Genomic DNA, 21,784 nt, shown 5'->3' with positions numbered 1-21,784 from the left:
CTCTACATATTTGGTTGGAGGCCTTAAACACATTTCTTCCTGCCCTTCCAGGGACTGTAGCCTTTTCCTAATGCTCAATTAACTGGAATACCATGAGATATTATTATTATTATTATTAGTTGTAGATGGACATGATACCTTTATTTATTTTTATGTGGTGCTGTGGATCGAACCCAAAGCCTCGCAAGTGCTGTACGGCTGAGCCCCAGCCCCAGCCCCTATTATTATTATTTTTAATTTTTAACTTATGGGGGGGATGGCTGGGGTTGCAGCTCAGTGGTAGAGTTCTTTCCTAGTATGTGTGAGGCACTGGGTTCCATCCTCAGCATTACATAAAAATAAATTTTAAAAAAAGTATTGTGTCTATCTGCAATTTAAAAATAAATAAATAAACCCACAAAGCTTTATTTTTTTGGTGTGTGTGTATGTGTACTGGGGACTGAATCTAGGGGCGCTCTACTGAGCTACATCTCCACGCCCCCCTTTTCTTTTCCTTCCTTCCTTCTTTTTCTTTATTTTATTTTTTTTTCTTTCTGATTTTTTGACTACTGGGTCTCACTGAATCATCTAGTCTAGGTCTGGAATTTGCAATCCTCCTGCCTCAGCCTCTGGAGTCGCTGGAATTCCAGGCGCTTGCCACTGTGTTTATCTTAGAGGTTTGGTGCAAAACTGAGCTGGAGGTGTGAGCTCCCCTGCCCCGACACCGCACGGCCTCCCCGTCATCCACAGAATACTTTTGTTACGACTGATGAGCCTGCACCGACTGGATCTGTCCCGCAAAGTAGTTCAGTCTGTACATTCTCTGGGTTTGGGCAAAAGGACAACGACGTGTATCCCACAGAGTACTTTCACTGCCTTAAAAGTCCTCTGAACCTCAGCAAGACAGGGTTTGAAGTGTGAGAAGAGGAAAAGTGTCTATGCAGACGCTGGGCTCAGCGCCTAGCCAAGTGGGTCCCGAAGTGCAGCAGCTCCCAGCTGTCCTATCTCCCCGGCTCCGGCTCCGGGACAGGTTCCTCCTCCTTTTGTCTCAGTGTCCAGCAAATGGGTTTCCTGTTGACAGCGGAATGTTGTGGAAGGGCAGGAAGAGGCCAGGCCTCCTCCTCTTCCCAACTCCCCAGCCCGTTTCAGTATTCCGCTCGGGTCTGTTGGGGTCGAGGGGGCGTTTGCCGCGTGTGGCGGGAGGGCGGCCCTAGAGGCCAGTAACCCCTCCCCCAGGGGGCGAGGCCCGGCGCGCGCCCTCCCGATCCCGGCTGGAACTCCGCGGGGCGGGGAAGGGAAGAGGAAGGGGGAAGAGAGTGGGAGAGGGAGGGAGGAGGCCGCCGGTGTGCGGCGAGGAGGCGGGGAACTCGGCTCGGCCCGCGCCGGGCAGCTCCCCCTCCGGCTGCAGGTGGAGTTCGCGGAGGTGGCGGTTCCCTCAGCCGCCGCCCCCACCTCCTCTCCGGGGGTCGCTTTCCTGCCCAGAGGACGCCGGCCAGGGGCACCCGGTGGCAGCGGACCGGGCGCCGGGGCCGCTGCTCTCCCGCCGTCCCCGGCTGCGCCTCCGCGTCTCGCCCATGGCTGAGGGCCGGCGGCGGGAGGACGAGGAGGAAGAGCTGCGCGAGCGCCGCGAGGTTGGGGGCCCGCGCCGCGCCCGGGGCCGTGCGCTCTCGGGCCACCCGGCCGCAGGTGAGGGACGCGGGGCGCGGGGCTGGACGGCGGGGACCGGGCGCTCGAGGGCCACTCGGGTCCTGTCCCGGACGGCTGCGCTGCCCTCACCCGCCTGGGTGGGAGCGGCACCTTTTAACTCTCGGACGCGAGAGGGAGGGCGAGTGGCCTATCCATCCACATCCTCCTTCGGGGGCTGAGCCGGGGCACATTTAAACCGGTCTCTACCTGCTAGTGCTCTTGGAGCCCAAGCTCCAAAATTTCCGTGCCAACGAAGTCCACGAGCTGCTGGCTCGTTTTGTGGCCCGAGTGATTACTTATCTCTGGGTGACTCAGAGGCCAGAGGAGGACTCACTGGGTCTGGCCCTCTCGGTGGACCACGACCTCTCCCGGGGGCTTCGCCAGCGCCACCTCTACGAGGTCAAACCACGTGCTCGTTCTGAGTCAGGTCTTGTTTCGTGCCCCTTGAACTTCGGACCTCCGGCCCCCACCCTCCCCCACCGCGAGCTCTCCAGTTTTCTGCAGGAGTTATCTGCTTTGGAGTTACCCACCCCGCAGTAAAGAGAAATCCGAGTATGGCACTCCTAAAGGCAATTCATTTGGACAGAGGATCCCCTCTGGGCCTGAATTTCTTTTATGGACTTGTGTTTTGGGGTGTACAAAAGCGGCTCGGGTCAAGTAGTTTGGCGCTTAAGTGGAAGAGAGAATAAGTGTGGATCCACACCCCTTCCCTCTTCCTGGGGCGGCTTTTCAATCAGACATAATGAAGAGGAAATTCTTTGGTCTTTGGTTCCAACTGGGTAACCAGAGTTATCTGAGAAGTAGAGGGAAGAGCAAACTTGGGGGAATGACTACAGAGGAGGGAGGGAAAGGGAGCGAGAAAGAGTCAGACAAGGATTCCTTGGGAGCCTCTTTGGAAAGTGGAGTCTGAAGTGTACTCCCAGCAGAGAAGCGCCTCAAGGTGGCTTCCTTAACCAGCCAGAGAAACTGGTCAACTGAAGAAGCCAATGGGCCTGTGGGAGAAAATGGAGGGTAGGGAATGGGATGAAAGGAAAGAACTTGAGCAGAACATGAAGAAGTGGTCCATTGGATGCCCTGGGGAGAATCTTGGAAACTTAACAATAATTCCTTATGTCCATTACTTGAACCTTTCATCAAAATAAGGCATTTGATGGTCTACAGGAACACCAATTGTTTTGAAAATGATCGATAGTTTTGTTCGGTGTAAACCCAAATCTGGTGAAATAAATGAGTAATTACTGGATATAACTAAATATTTCTTTAAGGGTACAACGAAAACACGACAAAAATGCACCTCCATTGAATTACTTATTTCATCAGTGTAGGCTTATCTTGGATTTCTATTACCTTTAGCAAAACCTTCATTCTTTTCAGGAACTGTAAGGTGGAGGAGAGCTGTATTGGAATTCAAACTAGAAACATCCAGATATGTGTTTATCATTTAGTTGCAATGTGTGTATTTATTCCAAGGCTGGTGGAAATGCCTTTTTGTAACTTTTTGTCAGTTCCATAATTTCCCCAAGGCTGGCTTCTTTGATAATGTTTTGCTAAGACAGGAGGTTGTGTACTTTTTGCTCTCTTATATTGGTGTTTGCAGTTTTCTTACCACTTCTATGCCCTTTACTCACAGGAGGGCTGAGAGGACAGCATTATTCTGGAGTAGGTGGTGGATAAAACTTGTAGTTTTGGATTTATTTCTTTAGAGATAAATTATTTAATAGTTTACATCTCTTTACAAGCTGTACTTCTCTCTCCCTTCATTAGTTAACATGCTTTTCTCAACACTATTGCATTCCTTACCAAGCTTGGGCATATGTGAACTATGCCTGTGCTAGATGTTTCTTTCCTCCAAGTAAGAATTTGAACTGATCCAGAGGCTTAATGTTTGCTCTGCTTCTTTCACTTTTCCTGCTCTCAAAGCTTCTTCCACCTCCCATAATGCTTTATTTTATTTTTTTGTGGTATGGAAAATAAAACCCAGAGGCACTCAACTGCTGAGCCACATACTCAGCCCTTTTTACTTGTTTTATTTTTGAGATGGACTTGCTGAGTTGCTGAGGCTGTCCTTGAACTTGTGATCCTTCTGCCTCAGTTTCTGGAATCACTGGGTTTACAGGTCTGTAATACTGCACCTGGCCTCCCATTGCTTTCTTTTATTCTTTTGGTACCAGAGATTGAACCCAAGAGCACTTAACCACTGAGATATATATATATTGTTTTTAGTTCTGGTTGGACACAATACCTTTATTTAATTATTTATTTTTATTCGGTGCTGAGGATTGAACCCAGCACCTTGCACATGCTAGGTGAGTGCTGTACTGCTGAGCCACAACCCCAGTCCCCCCCCCATCCTTTTTTTAAAAAAAATATTTATTTTTTAGTTGTAGTTGGACACAATACCTCTATTTTGTTTATTTATTTTTATGTGGTGCTGAGGATCGAACCCAGGGCCCCACATGTGCTAGGCGCTCTAGCCACAATCCCAGCCTCCGCCATCCCTCACTGAATTGCTTAGGGCCTCACTAAGTTGATTATAGGCATGTGCCAAAGCTCTCCCATTGCTTTATAAGCTAAAGATTTTCTTTGATCTCACATAACTTGATACCATAGACCTGGGGTATGTGAACTTGAGGGAGCCTATGAACTCATCCTCAGCCTGGTAAATTATGTGTGGTTGTAGAAATGTGTTTATTTTTGCAAAACACATATGGAAGAGCATATAAAGCTGGTAAATTATAAAGTAAAAACACTTGTAACCTTTGCTGTGGTAAGATTTAGAATATTATCAGTTCCTTGGAAGCAGACTCCCATCCTTCCCAGACAGTCTCTTCCCTCCCCTACAGAGTAATCACTTTTTTCTGTTTTTTTCCCTCTTCCTGGGCTGGGCATGGAATGCTGGGCTATATGGATGCTAGGCAAGCATTCCAGGACCAGATTACGTTCCCAGCCTTATATTTTATTTTATTTTTTATCATTGTGACTGGTATCTCCTTTATATGGTTTTGCTTCAGACATATGCACCCTAATTAATATAGTTTTACTTATTTTACAATTTCACAAAGTTGAATCATCCTGTATGGATTCTTTAGTACCATGGTTTTTTGTTGTTGTTGTTGTTTTGAGTTGACCATCATTTTTATTAACCCAGCAGAGCATAAATGTCTGTTTCCACAGCTGAGAGCTCCAGGTTGGGTCTGATCACATACAATCATTGTAGGGATCCTTGGGAGATAAAGTGTTTTTTTAAATGCTGTTAAGAAAATTGGATTTGGGTAGTCATTATTTTTTAAATCTAGGGTGATAATATGATGTATTTGTTTCATTTTCCTGGCTTTATTTATTTATCATTTATTTATTTTTTTGGATGCAGGGGATACTCCGTCCCAGGGCCTTGTACATGCTGAGCCTGCACCCTACATAAAGCCATATCCCCAGCCCTATTTTCCCAGCATTTAAAGTAATAAAATATCCCAATTGAAATTTTGCAGAATTGCAAGCACTGCCAGATGTTGAGGGTCAGTCAGTTCAGTGAAGGCTAATTCTGTACTAATTCATGATTCATGAAATTAATGCATGAGCAGATAGATATGGGAAAGGTAAGTGGGGAGCAGAGTATAGCATTGCTGGAGTTTCATGTGCTATTATTGCTAAGCTGTCCTGAATCTGGTACCATGTGAAATATTTACCGTTGATGGAGGGGTGTACTGAATTCTTGGTATTGTCTTTTAATCCATTGAGTGTCAACCACAAATAAGGCAGAGAGGATGTGGGTATACTAATGAACAGATTGCTGACCCCCATCCCTAGAGTCTCTGACTCAGTTGGTTTGGGGTGGGGCCCAAGAATTTTTATTTTTAACATGTTCTCTAGTGGTATTGATGCTGCTGGTTCAGAAGGGCAATGCTCTTGGTAAACCCCTTGTAAATTAAGAGAAATCACACTCCAGCATTGAATCTTAAATCCTAAAAGAATAGTTCCTCCGGATAATTTGTCCTTTTGAACAGATCAGTTGAAAAACAATGAGATAAGCACAGAGATCACCACCAATGAGCTCATAGGGCTTAGTTCCCATTGTGGGTTTTCCCAGCTTAAAGGATTTTATGATTGATTTATGTGGGCTGGCCTTTATAATCAACTTGTTCTTGATTTTCTTCTTTGTGTTATTGATTGAATGTTCTTTATCTCTATCTTAAGTTTGGTGTTAGCACTGTATTAGTGCTGGTTTATATTAGCCAAGGGAAGAAGTGGAGGGTCGGGGGAAGTGGAAGTTAGGCAATCAACTTTTTCCACTTTTCTGGGGATTGTCCTAGCTTTTCAAATTGAAGTCTCTGGCCAGGCATGGTAATGTACACCTGTAACCCCAGCTGCTTGGGAGGCTGAGGAAGAGGTTCACAACTTCCAGGCCAGCCGAGGGAGCTTAGCCAGATCCTGTTTAAAAAAAAAAAAAAAAATTTTTTTTTTTCAAAAGGACTGGGGAGGTTGCTCAGTGGTGAGCACTTGCCTAGCCCTGGGTTCCATCCTCAGTGCCACTCACAGAAGAACACAGAAGAAGATGATGCCTTTGGAACCTGGAATAGTTTCTCTCCAAGGATCTCAGAAGATTCAAGAGATTCTCAGAGAACTTCAGAGAAGCTAGAATCCCCAGAAGACCACAGCCCTCCCAACATTTGACTGCAGCCTGGGGAGATGCATTTTGGAATTCTGACTTCCAGAACTGTACAGTAATTGACGTGGGTGCTGATCAGTGGCAAAGCAGCTGCTTAGCATTCAGGAGGCCCCAGCATTGAAAAAACAAAAAGACAGAACAACCCTATCCCAGGAAATTCCTCCGTCTCAGACAGATCAGGGTTTATAGTCACCCTACCCACACAGCTTGCGGGGAAGAAGGAAGAGAAGGGAGGATAAAGTCTACTGATGAGGTTGTTTATACTTACATCACTGGTTCAGACTGAGTGTCTTTTTTTTTTTTTCTCATTAACATTGTCTGATTTATTTTGTTGTGTGTAGCTGAAGTTTTTCTGTTGTGTTTTGTTTTTGTTTTTAGTTGTAGATGGATACAGTACTATTTTCTTATTTTTATATTGGTGCCAAGGATTGAACTCAGTGCCTCACATGTGCTTGGCAAGTACTCTATCATTGAGCTACAACCTAGCCCTGGTTTTTTTTTTTTTAATTGTATAACTATACCATGCTTTGTGTAGTTGTATTCTGGGGTACTAGGGATTGAACCCAGGGGCACTTTACCACTGAGCTATATCCCCAGCCCTTTTTAGTTTTTTGAGACAGAGCCTTGCTAAATTTCTGAGGCTGGTCTTGAACTTTTGATCCTCTTGTCTCAGCCTCCTGTCTCTGGGATTATAGGCATACACCACCATGCCTGGCTATTAATTTTTATTGATTTGTTAGAGTTCTTTATTTAATGAGGAGTCTCAACTTTTGTTGGTTATGTGTATCACAGATATCTTGCACACTGTGTCTTATTTTTTCATTTTCTTTTTTTAAAAATATTTTTTAGTTGTCAATGGATCTTATTTATTTATTTATACGTGGTGCCGAGGATTGAACCCAGGGCCTCTCACATGCCAGTCAAGCACCCTGCCACTGAGCCACAGCTCCAGCCCCACATTTCTTTATGGTTTCTTTTGACATGACATTTCCTCTTTTCAATGTAGATGAAGTTATGAGTCTTTTTCTTTACAATTTGTGTCCTTCCCACCTCCCCTTTCCAGTTAAGAGTGGTATTCCTACTACTGTAAGGTCATGAAAATATTCTCCTCTACCTCTTTTATTGTTGCCCCAAAATTTGTAACTTTCCATGGGGACATATAGCCATAGCGTTCCTCAGACTCTCCAGCAGGTTTGAGACCTCTTTCTTACTTACAACATCTTATACTGTTTCTTTAGTGGGCAGGTACACAAAATTCTGGGCCTTTCCTCAAACAACTGGAAGAATGGTAGGCGTATAACAGGGCCTAATGCATCCTAAACAAATTTTCTGTGTGTGTGTGTGTGTGTGTGTGTGTGTGGAGTGGTCGAGGATTGAACCCAGTGGAAATAGACCACTGAGCCACATCCCCAGCCCTATTTTGAATTTTATTTAGAGATAGAGTCTCACTGGGTTGCTCAGTGCCTCACCCTTGCTGAGGCTGGCTTTGAACCCACCATACTCCTGCCTTGGCCTCCTGAGCCGCTGGGATTACAGGTGTGCACCGCTGCGCCCAGCTAGGGTTTTTTGTTTGTTTGTTTGGCAGAGCTAGGGATCTTGGCCTCCTGAGTGCCAGGTAGTCCCCCTACCACTGAGCTAACATCCCCAACTTTCCTCTTTTTTAATTTTGATTTGTTTCTAATAAACCCTGGAAGGAATGATTTCCAGATGGTCCCTGACTTAATAATATTTTACTTTTATAATGGTATGAAAGTGATAGGCCTTCAGTAGAGATCATAGGGGAAATTTTGAATTTGGACCTTTCCTGGGCTGGTCATGTGTGGTAGGAGCCTCTTTGCAGCCTAGCATGGGGCAGCCCAGCAAGCGCAGCTCCCAGCCAGCCTCAGAACACGATGGAAACAACCCACGTTCCAAGGTTTGCTGTGTGGCTGAGCTCGGAAGTTTGGTAAATGAGGTATGTTAAGTATGTTTTCGACTTAAGATATTTTGAAAGGTTTATCTGGACATAACCCCTTATAAATCAAGGATCGTCTAGAACTGTCATCGGGTGTACTGTAAGTAAAATACCTTGAATATCATCAGAATGAGGTCACAGAATCCTTGAGTTCACCGTGAGCCAGGTATTGTTTATCTGTTATCCTCTGTGAGGTGGATGTTATTTTCCTTATTATATTGAAAAACTGAGGCTCAGAAATATTTAAGCAGTTTGCCCCAAGGTCTCTCAACTAGTCAGTGGTAGAATGGGTGTTTGAATCCAGGTCAATTTAAAGTAAAAGTCAGTGTTCTTCTGAGTTATCACCCTGACTGCTAATAAAAGTCATTTACTATTATGTGCCACATGTTCATGCCAGCAGGCTGCTTGGTATATTTTAGAAATTCTTTACATGTATCAAGTGCTTTTCTGTTTAGAAAGGGCTTTCATAACTTCATTTAATTTGATTCTTTCAACAACTTGAGAGGGAAGAGGGTAAGTTTTATCCTTCTCTTTTATTTTTTTGGTAATGGTGGGGGTTGAACTATAATGCCCATTTGAAAGATGAGTAAACTGAGACTTAGAAATGTTAGAAGACTTCTTCTAAAGTTACACAACTAGGTAGAGCTAAAACTCAGTTACCTATATTGTACATCACAAATCACAAGGCAGTGTCTTTTCATTGATTCATATAGCATGCCAGGCTGTATTTTTCCCAGAGCTGGTGGCTCTGTTTTAAACCACTGTTCTTCTGTGCCACTAGCACAGAAAATTTTTTATTTTTTAATTGCTAGAATTCCATAGTTGTCTAACTTATTTTGAGAAAGTTATTTCAAGTCCCATAGAATATTTACACACTGTTTAAAAATCTGCACTGCACAGCTACTTGAGGAGGCTTGAGGCAAGAGTGTCACTTGAGTCTAGGAGTTCAAAGCCAGCCCGAGCAACACAGTGAGACCCTGTCTCAAAAACAAACAAAAAACCCCACCTGCACTTACCAAATTCTTTAAGAAGACCTATTTATCTCCATCAATACAATTCATGCAGAAATTTCTGGGAATAAAAAAAAAAGATACATATGATCAGTCTGTTGCTTTTAAAGAACAGAACACTGTAGAGTTAGGGACAGTTAGACTAGTACAATTTAAAGAGTGTAAGTAAGAATAAGTGGTCCGAGGTTACTATCCAGTAGAGTTAGCCTAAGATAGTTAGACTTTCTTGGCTCATTTCTTGGCTTCTTGCTAACTATGTGACCTTAAATTATCTAACTCTCTGCTGTACTGAGGATTGAAGCCAGGTGCGTTCTACCCCTGAGCTGTGTCTCCAGCCCTTTTTATTTATTATTTGGAGACTTAAGTTACCAGGGCTGGCCTTGAACTTACATCCTTCCTGCCTTAGCCTCCTGAGTTGCTGGGATTACAGATATGCGTCACCTGGCCTAGCAGAATACTCCTTTTCTTCCTTCCTTCCTGTTTCCCTCCCTCCCTTCCTTTTTCTTCTTTCTCTCTCTCTCTCTTTCTCTTCCTTCTTCCTTCTTACCTTTCTTCCCCCTCCTACAATGTATTAGCCAGCCTTCCATTAATGTGACACAATACCTGGGATAATCCATATATAAAGAGGAAAGATTTATTTTGGTTCCTGGTTTCAGAGGTTTCCTTCCATGGTTGCTTGACCCTGTGGCAAGATAGTACCTCCCGGCTGGGACTGGGTGGCCAAGGAAGCTGCCCTCCACAAGTGGGCCAGAAGCCAAGAAAGAAGGAAGGCGCTGTGGTCCCCATCCCCTTTGAACACGCCCCCAGGGACCTAGGTTCCTCCCACTCGACCCAGCCTCCTAAAGGGTCCACCACCTCCACACACCTCTGGTGGTGCTACAGGCTGTTCAACACATGGACATTCGGGAAACCTTCAAAATGCAAACTGTAGCACCCCAGGGAGAAGGATGGATGTGTAGTTCACTAGCCGCCCTGGGCCATGGAGTTACCTTGAGGATGGAAACCAAGTGCAGAGGGGGCGGAGCAGAACTGAGTGAACTCTCCACTGCCTGGGCCTTCCTGTATTGGAGGGAAAAGACCCTCTTGTTAAAGTCGCTGTTAGCTTAAGCCTCTCTAATTGCCAGCCATGGCAGTTCCTAACTGAGAGATTCCAACTGGATCTTACTGTCTCCCTCCCCTTCTACTAAGCTAAAATGTACTGTTTGAAAATGAGGTTCACTAAATAATAATTTGACCTTGGACAAGACACTTTGGTTTTACGAGCCGTTCTCCTGTATTTTTTGTTGCATCTTTGAATGGAGATTATTGGTTCTCTGGATCCTCTAGAGGTTCATTATGGGGAACATGTTTGTAAACTTACGGTTTATGTGTGTGATGTGTAGTTTTGGAAGGAGGTCATGGTTATCCTTGGACACTGAAGGGTACCAAAACGGAACACTGTGGAATCTGAAAACGTTTTTCTGCTTTTGTTATTTTGCCTAGTGCCAGCTTAGTCGAGAACACCTAGAAGCTGTGAAGGGAGGTGATTTTTGTCCCTGCTCTGAGGCAGTGAAGCAGGAGCTTGTAAATAGAAGCCAGGTCTGGTGCTCTGAGTCCAGAGTTCATCTGTTCTCAGTACGGCTGCCTTGATTTTATTGGAACTTTGTTTCCAGGAGATACTTTAATCCAAGTATCACGGTACTGGAAGATAGCGAAATGCTTTTCTCTGAGTCCTGATTAAGAACAATGGGCACAGAAAATGTTTGCACAAGAAGTAAAAAATTAGTTTTTCTGGCAATAAATATCACCATTTCCAAACAGTCCTGGAAGCTAGTACTGAGGTGTTCCCGGGGCACTGGAAGACCCCCAGTGTGGGCTGCTGGTGGCAGTACTCCCTTTTTATCTTGCCACCACACTGCTTGTTTCTTCATTTCTTCCCAAGGACTTGTTGAGGCCCCTCAGCTCACACCAGCTCAGAGGACATTACTGAAGCGGACTGGAGAGTAAAGTTAAATCCGTTTTCCTCAGTCCAGGTGTAACTATTGCCATGGACTGGGGTGTGGTCTGTAGGTGGGGCCAGGGGTGTTACTGCAAATTTTCAAAATGTGCAGACATGTATTTGAATGTTACTTTTAACTAGATGCTTAATAATGTAAAATGTCTCAATGTCACAGATATCTCCCACCCTGTTCTGTTTCTTCTTCATAGAAAATTTCTTGAGGTATTCCATTTTAGAACATGGTTGTATTTCTCATGTTTCTGTAGCAATGGGAAATCTGAGCAGTGCTTTTAAACTTTATAATGCCAAGTTACCTGAGGTCTTGCTAAAATGAAGATCCTGGTTTAGCAGATTTTAGGTAGACCCTGAGACCCTGCATTTCTTTTTATTTATTTAATTTTTTTTAAAAAATAATTTTTTTACAGGGATTGAACCCAGGGGTGCTTTGCCACTGAACCACACACATCCTCAGCTTTTTTAATATTTTATTTGGAGACAGGGTCTTACTGAGTTGCTTAGGGCCTTGCTAAGTTGCTGAGTCTGGCCTTGAACTTGTGATACTCCTGCCTCAGTCTCTGGGTTGGGTTAACAGGCATGCATTCACTGTGCCCAGCTTTTTTTCTTTATTTTTGAGATGAGGTGGGCAGTGTTTCTCTGTGTTGCTCAGGCTAATCTTGCATTCCTGTGCTCAAGCCATCTTCCTGCCTCAGCCTTCCAAGTAGCTAGAAGTACAGGTTCTATAGGTTCTTTTTGAATTGAGCAGAGAAATTTTGCATTTCTAACAAGCTCTAGGTGATGCTGCTGCTCATGGACCCTGGACCACACTTTGAGTAATAAGCCCATGGGGCCAGGATTCTCAATTCTGACAGGACATGAGAATCAACTGGGGAGCTTCAAAAAGACCTAAGTTCATGATCCTACACTCAGATTGCCTGATTAATTACTTCCAGAATACTTGGTAAGAATTGGATTTTTTTGAAGTCTGTGGGAGGTGAGAACTGTTGAGTCTAGTTGAAGAACATGATGGTGAGTGTTTTCAATGTAATTTCTTATCATTTGGACGGTTACATTTTCCCATCATAAGTAATTCATGTTGTGATGCCTTTAGTCAAACAGAATAAACAGAATCAACCATGCATTTTTTCCTTTATTAGCCTTAGTGAAGTATGATTGATAAATAATAGTTGTATGTATTCGAGGTGTACAATGTTTTCACATACTTAGACATTGTGAAATTACTATTACAATCAAGCTAATTAATATATCTACATCTCAGTTACTTTTTTTTTGTGTGTGTGTGGTGCTGGAATCAAACCCAATACCAAGAACATGTAAGCGTTTTATTTTTTTCCATATCTTTGTTAACACTTATCTTTTGACTTTTGATCCTAACATGTGTGAGAGATGATATCTCACTGACTAGTGATGACTAGTGAATGATGTTGAAAATCTTTCCATAGACCTGTTGGCCATTTATGTGTCTTCTTTGGAAAAATGTCTGTTCAGCTCCCTTGCCTATTTTAAGATCTAGTTTTTTTTTTTTGCTGTTATGAATTCTTTTTTTGGATATTAATCTCTTATCAAATATTAATCTCTTATATGGTTTGCAAATATTTTTTCCAGTTTCATGGGTTTCCTTTTCATTTGATTATTTCCTTTTCATTTCATTATTGATTATTTTGCTGTGCAGAAACTTGAGTCCTATTATGAATTTTATACATGGATTTTATTCCATCCTTGCTATTGTATAGTCTCCAGGCTTCACATGATGCATGGTGTAGTGAACTGTCACTGAAGTAACTAAAATTCACACAGCATGTGTTAGTTATAAACTTTTAGCTTGCAAGAAATAGAGGCTTGTTCTGCTGGCTTCGGCTGATGGAGACTTATTGTAAGGAAACACAGGGAGTAGAAAGACACAGGATGTAGTTTCAGAAGTTATTTGGACATAAGAGTAAGTCTAGGAAACTGACAGCATGTAGCTACACCGGGAACATTCTTTTGTCAGTTGGATTGACTCTCTTGTGCCTAATATTAGTGACACCACCATTTTTATGGAGTCAGATTAAGTCTATTTTCATGTCTTATTAAGGTCCTGAATAATGGGCTGTCTTTGTTGCAGTTTGTCTCCCCAAGAATAAAGGTTCTAAGAAGGTTGGCCAGGGCCGGGTGTGGTTCCACATGCCTGTAATCCTAGCAACTTGGGAGGTTGAGACAGGAGGATACTGAGTTCAAAGCCAGCCTCACCAAGTGCTCAGCAACTCAGTGAGATCCTATCTCTAAATAAAATACAAAATAGGGCTGGGGATGTGGCTCAGTGGTCCAGTGCCCCTCAGTTCAATCCCTGTTGTCCCCCCCCCTCCGCCCCTGCCCAAAATAAGGTTGGCCAGCCATGGTCCTGCACAGGATGCCCCTTTGGGCAGGGTTCTCATGCTCATTGACTTCAGAGGTCTGGCATACTTATAGATAACTGTCTGTTCAGATCTATCCCCTGTCCCTTTGCTGGGGTGGCAGATCTTGTACCTACATGGCCACCTGCATGAGAGAAGTACCTATAATTCTGTCGGATGTGGTGTTGGGCCTGGATTACACTGGGGGTTCCCAGGATGGAGAGAGGGTCAAGTTGACAGGCTACAGGCAGGACCTGTACATTTGCAGCCATGTGAGTTCCATGGGGTAGAGACTCAGTTTGTTCATTGTTAATCCCCACAGCTCAGAACAACTCTTGGCATGTACTTTCAATACTTAGCCTGCAAATAGAATAGGCTTGACTTTTAAAAAAAATACTGTAATGTAGCCTTTATTTTTGCTTTGATTACATTCTATTCTAACCTAGATGCTATGTACAAAAGGTTGAAAAGTAAATTCCTACTCTGCCCATGGCTCACCCTGTTGAGAAGGAAGAATATGGTCTCCCAGGATAGCACTTAACATTTTACTTTTATGTGAGTTCCAAAGGTTTTAGATGTTTGCCACTTGGTGCCATCAATACAGACGTGCTGGGTTTGGGGCTGCCTGGTACTAGGTGAATGTCAAGTCCAGCGCCTGGAGCCTTTGCAACAGCTTCCCTTGGAGATGTTCTTGCGTGGGACTGCAAAGCAGCTCAATGAGGCCTCAACTCCTGAGCTCAGGCTCTTTCCCAGCCACCGCCTGGCTGTGGGGAAGGATGGGGTGGACGCAGCCCACTGCACGGGTTCCCCAACTCCCCTTCCAGCAGCCCCAGCAGTACAGGCACAGAGTCTCTTCCCCCTTGAGTATCCGTGGAATTGCATTTTATTTTTTTTTTTATATTTATTTTTCAGTTTTCGGTGGACACAACATCTTTATTTTATTTTTATGTGGTGCTGAGGATCGAACCCAGTGCCCCGCGCATGCCAGGCGAGCGCGTCACCACTTGAGCCACATCCCCAGCCCAAAATTGCATTTTAAAGTTGAAATGTGGGGCTGAGGTTGTGGCTCAGTGGTAGAGTCCTCGCCTGGCACCTAAGAGGCCGTGGGTTCGATCCTCAGCACCACATAAAAATAAATAAATAAAGTTGAAATGTGTATTTGGATATTTAGCCAAAAAAAAAAAAAAAAGCAGCCAATTTTTACATAAGGAGGGAGACACTGGGAAGAGTGGTCATTAAAGATTGATTGCAGCAGCCTCCATTTTTCAAATGCCCTGAATTGTGCAGGAGCGTGAATGTGTTTCTGAGGTGGCGCACACCTGTAGTTGCAGCTGCTTGGGAGCCTGAGGCGGGGGCATCTCTTAAACCTAGGAATCACAGACCAATCTGGGCAAGAAAGAAAAGAATTTTCTGAGGACCAGTTCCCCAGGTTAGTGATGCGTGGGATGTAGGGCATAAATGTGAGTTATAAGTACAGTGTCGCTAACATCACATGTGACAGCGTCTCCAGGAAAGGGGCAGCGATACTGAACGTTTAGTGTCAAACCTGAATTCTATTGTCATTACTGTTGAGTAGAATGACAAGCACTTATAATGGTTAGAACAAATCTTTCAGTCGTTCCTTGCAGGGATTTTTATAAACCTTATTAATGTAATTTGGTACTGATCACCTCATAGGATTCCAGTGAATGTTTAATGAAGATAATGAAGAATTGGATTTGGAAATATTTTCTTCTAGTTTATCTTCAGCTTATCTTTTTGTTCTATTTAACAGTGTCTTCAGTGCTTTGAACATTTTAAAAATAGCCGGTTTAAAGTATTTATCTAGTAAGTCCAGTGTCTGGGCTTCCAGAAGGACAATTTATATAGATTACTTCTTTCTTGTGGGGGCACTGCCTCTTGTTTCTTTGCATACCTCATGAATTCTGGTTGAAAATCAGACATTTTGAATATTAACATGTGGCTAATCAGACGAAATCAGATGGTTCTCCCTTCCTAGGGTTTGTTATCGCTGCTTGTTATAGTGATAGTCATTTACTACTTGTTAACTTTTCTAAACTAGTTTTGTAAAGTCTGTATTCTTTGTCATGTGTGATTAGTGAAGTTTGTTTCATTTGTTTAGTGGGTAGCCAGTGATGAGACAAGTGTTTTCCTTCAGTGTCTAGAACTAAAAGGAACCTCCCATCTTTGCAGATGAGCTCTGCTGTAGGTGGCCTTGCTGTAGGTGGCCTGGTGGTCAGCGAGGTGAGAGCTGAGGGCCTTCTCAGGTCTTCTCTGAGCCAGGGCCTATTCTGGGAAGGCAGTTGGCCTTCTGGATTCCCAGGAATATATGGGGACTTTTCAAAACTCTTATTCCCCAAAGCATTTTGCTCACTAGCCTTCCTACCAGTCTTTTGGATTAGTCTTTTACTTATCAACTGTTATCCTCATGTAACAGCAAATAATGTATTTATTTGTTAGTTGGTAAATATTTTCAGCAAATACTCTCCCGCTCTCCACTTTAGCCCTGAGAGAGTATAGTCTTTTTGCTGGACTTCTCGGGAGCCACCAGGAAGGTCAGAACAAATGATTACAATTCTTTGTGAATGAAGTTTGTTCTGCTTTCTTGTGTGTGGGATGCTGGGGATCAAACCTGGGGCCTCAGCACTTGCTAGGGAAGCTCTCTACCCAAGAGCTGCAGCCCTAGCCCCAGGATGAAGTTTTTTTAGTTGTTGGTGGACCTTTATTTTTTATTTAATTATTTATATGTGGTGCTGAGGATCAAACCCAGTGCCTCACACATGAGGCAAGCACTACCACTGACCCACCAGGCTGATATTTTTAAGGTTACTGCTGTGCAGGGAAAAGGGAAAGGAATCAAGGAAATTTCAATTGCACAAAGCTCACTATTTTCATCAAAATCCAGATAATTTTTCTTGATTATTTTATTATTGCTGTAGACTTTTGGTTCATTTCTAGAGTTCCAAAAACAGTCAATTTCTGTCAGTGTATTTATTTATTTTTTAATTTTTGGTACCAGCAATTGAACTAGGGGATGAAGGTGCTTAACCACTGAGCCATATCCCCAGCCTGCCCCCCCCCTTTTTTTTGCTGTTGAAGTTTATTTAACAAAAAGTTAAATATGAAAATGTGCATGACCCAATTTTCAAGTCATAGTTAAACAGGGCTTCTGGAGGGAGGACACGGATTTCTCTGCTGAACAGCCGTTATTTATACTCGTTCTAAGGCTTCTAACATGATGATACTGTTTCCTCGTATTACCACCATTCCAATATCGTTCTGTTGTCCATTAGTTGCCATCTCCACACATTCATCTATTACAAGATTCATGAAGGGATCAAATCCCCGCAATATTCCTTGAACATGTCTGCCACCATTTAATTTCAATGATAACTTCTTGTCCATAAATCTTTTCAGCTCGGGAGGGTGAGCTTTGCTCATATTGTCTACTCTGCAGGCTCAGAGATGCTTTTCCCAGCCCTTTTTTATATTTTATCTGGAGACAGGGTCTTGCTGAGTAGCTGAGGCTGGCTTTGAACTTGCTATCCTGAATTTGATCCCCAGCAAGAAACAAAACAAAAAACCCACTAACAGAACAACACCATGAGAAGTCATCATCTCCTGCGGGACTAGTATAGTATTTGTGGCTCATTATGGTATTTTTAAAAACCTATTTTTCCCTAAGATGAGTTACTGTAATGATTATTGCAAATACTGTCCTGTTGATAAAAGAAATGATTGATAAGCTGTTCAAGGAAATGATGGTAGGAATGGAGTATATAATTGTGTTTTCTCTGAAGATCATTTTTCAAAATACTGCTAATTTATCATTTGCTGATGTGTTTGGTTTTATGATATTTACTTGTTTTCCTGAAAGCTATATAATCATTCAAGAAGCAAATTCTCATTTAAAACCAAATTGTTTAACATAATGAGAGCCTACCCTTAGCATTCTCTGCTTTATTTTTCCTTTGTGTTTCATTTTCATCTTGTGACACAACAGAACCTGATCTAGAGGACTGGATTCAAAAGACATGCATTATATATATATATTTTTAAATTTAGAGACAGGGTCTCACTGAGTTGCTTGGTGCCTCGCTTTTGCCGAGGCTGGCTTTGAACTCGTGATCCTCCTGTCACGGCCTCCTGAGCTGCTGGGATTACAGGCACGGGCCACCATGCCCAGCTAAGACATTAATTCTAAATGCTTAGCCTCCCATTAAATGGCCAGCTAAATGGCCTTGATTTCATCTCTCATATTCTCCACTGACAGTGTGAAGGACTTAGACTCAGGTCACATCCCATGCCTGTTTATAAATAAAGCTTTATTGAAACACAGACATACTCATTTATTAACATCATGTCTATAATTACTTTTGTTCCGCCTCAGCAGAGTAGTTGCAGCAGTCTATTTGGCAGTAGGTCTAAAATACTTCCTCTCAGTCCTTTTCCAGGAAAAGTTTGCTGACTCTTTGCAATGAGGTTTCGGGTTCAAAATTCTTCATTCTAGGTTTGGGGATTGAGAGTCGACTATTATTTTTTTCTGTTGGGTTGCTTCTTAGTAAATCATCAGAAAACTTCAACTTGAAGAAGGGAAACAGCACTAAATTACATATTCTTATTTGTTAGACAGCTGTCATATTTTGTCATCAGTGCTGTGGTTACAACTTCTAGAGCTCAGTGTCTTATTCAACTGGTGAGCTATTTCTTGGCTGCAGGATCAATCCCTAACTGGGAAGAGGAGCAGTGGACAAAAAAGCCATGTGCCAGTATTTGAAACTTATGCTCAGAAATCTCGTAGGTCAGTTCTACCCATGTTTCTTTGGCTTACCTGATGTCAATGGCTCAGGGTGGTAGTATTCTTCAGGTACCCTGCAAGTTACTTGGTACCTTGAGTGTTAACCCTTTTACATGGCCATGTTGAGAATTGAGCTTTAGAGGAAGCAGACAATGAAAAAGTGAGTATTATCTCTGTTATGGTTTGGATGTGAGGTGTCCCCCAAAACTTCACATGTGAAACAACGCACGAAGGTTTGGAGGAGAAATAATTGGTTATATATAGCCTTAGCCTGATCAGTGAATTAATCCCTGATAGGATTAACTGGGTGGTAAGGAGGCTGGTGGGGTGTGGCTAGAGGAAGTGGTTCACTGGGGGCGTGGCTTTGGGGTTTAGATTTTGTATCTGGAGTGTGGAGACTCTCTGTTTCCTGATTGTGGTGATGTTCAGCCTCACCATGAGCCCCAAGGAATGGAGCCTGCTGTCTGTGGATGGAGACCTGGGAGGCTGGGGAATAAACCTTTTCTCCTTTACAATTGTTCTGGGTGAGTCCTTTAGTCACAGCAGCGAAATCACTGACTAAACAATCTCCCACAGCCACCTTTTAAAGATGTGCTAGTTTGAGAAGTTTGAAACTCTTGGCAAAACCCTGGTTTTGGAATTCTTTGTGTATTGTTCTTTATGACTCCCCTACAGCCAATAAATTGGCCAGTGAGCTTTTGGAATATATTCTAGTTTTTTCAACTTGTTTACTTAATGCTCAATGTAAGAATACAGTATGTTTTGGGATTTCTTTTTTGCAGAGTCTTGATGTCTGTAACTTTAATTTCCCACTCTAAACTGGTTCTCTGTCTCACTGAATGATACCAAGCCAGAGACCTGGTGAAGGCACAGCTTTCTCCCACACTGTGACCAGATTCTGTTGAACCTGCCTTCTGCAGAGCTCAACCCTGTCCTCTTCTCTCCATTTTCGTTGCCACCGTCGCGGTCCAGGCATCTTTTGTCATTTTCTGACTCCTAACTTACTTCTCTAATCCATTCCTGGACCACCACTCAACTGAATTTTCTAAAATGCAAACTAATCATGCCATGTGTACCTGCTGCTTTTTCATTGTCTGCTTCCTCTAAAGCTCAAATTCTCAACATGGCCATGTTTATTCCCTTTATATTTTTCTGAGTGTTTCCAGTTTTGTCCTGTTGAGCTTATTTTCATGTCTGTAAAAATATAATCCAGAAATGTTTTTCTAGAACATTATTTTATGGCTCAATATTTGGTAGGTATTTATTTCTTGCTTGTAAAGACTCAAAAGACTTAGTAGCAGGTAGTTGAGCAAAGCTGATTGTGATAGTCTGATTGTGATAGTCCAGTCTATTGAGCTTCCATCCTGATGCTCAATAGATTGGTCCTTCTTGGGAGGGTTTGGCTAAGCCTGATGGTAGCTGCTGGGCTCTAAAGAAAGCTAGGTTATTGGGCATGGTGGTCTATAATCCTGTAATCCTAGAGACTCTGGAGTCTGAGGCAGGAGGCCAGCCTTGGCAACTTATAGCGAGACCCTCAGCAATTAGTGAGACCTTGACTCAAATAAATAAATAAGGATGGAAGGAAGGGATTGGGAATGTAGCTCAGTGCTAAAGTAACCCTGGGTTTAATCCCCAGTACCCTCTCCCTCCCCCTGAAAAAGCAAGACAAATGCAAAGCTATGTTAACATGGTTTTAGTTTTACTTTCTCAGCTGGGGATATAGCTCAGTTGGTAGAGTGCTTGCCTGGCATGCAGAAGGCCAGGGGTTCAACCCTCAGCACCACCAAAAGAAAAGTTTTACTTTCTCTGTAACCTGTTTTTAGAAGTTTAAACTATGTCCATTTCAGAACTAGTTGTTCATTGGTCTGGGTTAGACTCTGGGCAAAAAATGTGAACCACAGTGCATTTTCCTCTTGCTTGTGGTCCTGTCTCAGAGGCCTTTTATGTTAGCCCTCTGTTTCAGATTTAAAAATCACTCCATGGATCTCCTAGGGGGACAAGAGATTTCTCTAAAATCCAAATACTTGCTTTTGAAGATGCTCCAGTAATTTTAATTTTTAAGGCCAAAATGTTTTCATTATTTAAAATTCATTGACACAAAATTTCTTTGATCAACCAACTACTATCCTCCTCTTTTTTTTTTTTTTAAATCTAGCCTAGTATTATGGAGTATAAAATAAAATTAATCCTGAATTCTGAAGCTTTGCAATTGTTGCAGTCACAGCTTTCTGTTATCATTAACTTTAAAAAGCAAGTTTAATTTAAAAAATAATAGGCAATGTTTAAATATTAAACCTTTAGAAAGAATCAGGGGTATATTGACCAAATCCTTCAGCATGAAGTGAGACATTGAGGAACACACATTGATGGATTTAAACTTTTCCTGTATCCCAATCTGATCAAAATGTTCTCTGGCTGCTGCTGCCCAACAGGCAGGTGTCTTAGTGAAGAAATAGAGGGTAATGCATTCTTACCAGTTTCCATCAGAAGCACCCTCTTAGCATTCTGGGGCCTTGGGCTCTCCCACCCTCTTCCTTTCACTCTTGGGTGTTCAGAGTTAATTATAGTACAGGGCCGTGTGGCACCCAAGGGGCTACGGGATCAGATGGCAAGTTACTTCATTTCAACCACGGGGAGATGGGAAGCAAAGGCTTCTGTGGTCGTAGACACTGTGGAGAGAATTCGGGTTGGTTGAGCGTAATTATCCAGAAAGGCAATTAGGATTTCCATTAAAGATTTCAATCCCTTTTGTTCTTCTGATAGGGAACGTTTCTTCTCAGTTATTGATAAGAGAATAAAATTAATTGAATCTGGTTATTTTGAATGACTTCTCGCCTCCCTTTCCTGGAGAAGGAACACATTTTAAAAAGCTCTTAGGTGGCTGATTTCTGGTACGCAGATACACTGTGCTTAGTCCGATTTGGTGAGGAGACGGAGGCAGGCTTCGAATAAAACAATGCACATGAAAAGATGAAGTACCCACTGTTGAGATAATATCGAAATAGAGCTTCCACCGTCTATTATCCTGATTCCTTTTTCTGTAATGTCCCACATTTTTGGGTGACTTCACAGCTTAGAGAAATAAAGCAGGGAAAAGGGCCATTCCTTGAAATAGTCTATTTGTTATAAAGAGAAGATCTGGAAATAACTAAACGTACAAGTTTTTCCTACTTTAAAAAAATCGCTTATTGGATTTTTAGCAGCTTTTAATTGTTAAAATTCCTCTTTAATTAAAAGTTTTCAAGACATGAGGCAGTGGAAAGCATGTGAAGATGAAATATTTCAAGAAGTAAAGAATTCTACAAATTGAAATTGATTTTTTT

The 21,784-nt window shown here is 42.7% G+C and overlaps 1 protein-coding gene and 1 pseudogene across 1 annotated transcript in view; one reads left to right on the top strand and one right to left on the bottom strand.

Annotated features, from left to right (window-relative positions):
* The first annotated feature begins 1,367 nt into the window (after positions 1 to 1,367).
* The window catches only part of Sh3d19 (SH3 domain containing 19), a 173,967-nt gene continuing 153,550 nt past the window's right edge, over positions 1,368 to 21,784 (top strand). Inside the window, exon 1 of the mRNA XM_026384710.2 lies at positions 1,368 to 1,665. Within this exon, the coding sequence (XP_026240495.2) occupies positions 1,554 to 1,665 (112 nt within the window). The 5' untranslated portion in view covers positions 1,368 to 1,553. The remainder of the gene's footprint in view (positions 1,666 to 21,784) is intronic.
* On the bottom strand, positions 16,874 to 17,104 carry LOC113179939 (small nuclear ribonucleoprotein G pseudogene; annotated as a pseudogene).

Source organism: Urocitellus parryii, chromosome 10, assembly GCF_045843805.1.
Source record: "Urocitellus parryii isolate mUroPar1 chromosome 10, mUroPar1.hap1, whole genome shotgun sequence".
In the NCBI taxonomy this organism is placed as follows: Eukaryota; Metazoa; Chordata; class Mammalia; order Rodentia; family Sciuridae; genus Urocitellus; species Urocitellus parryii.
Note: the sequence above shows the minus strand (reverse complement) of the source record. Positions and strands in the feature narration are given on the sequence as shown.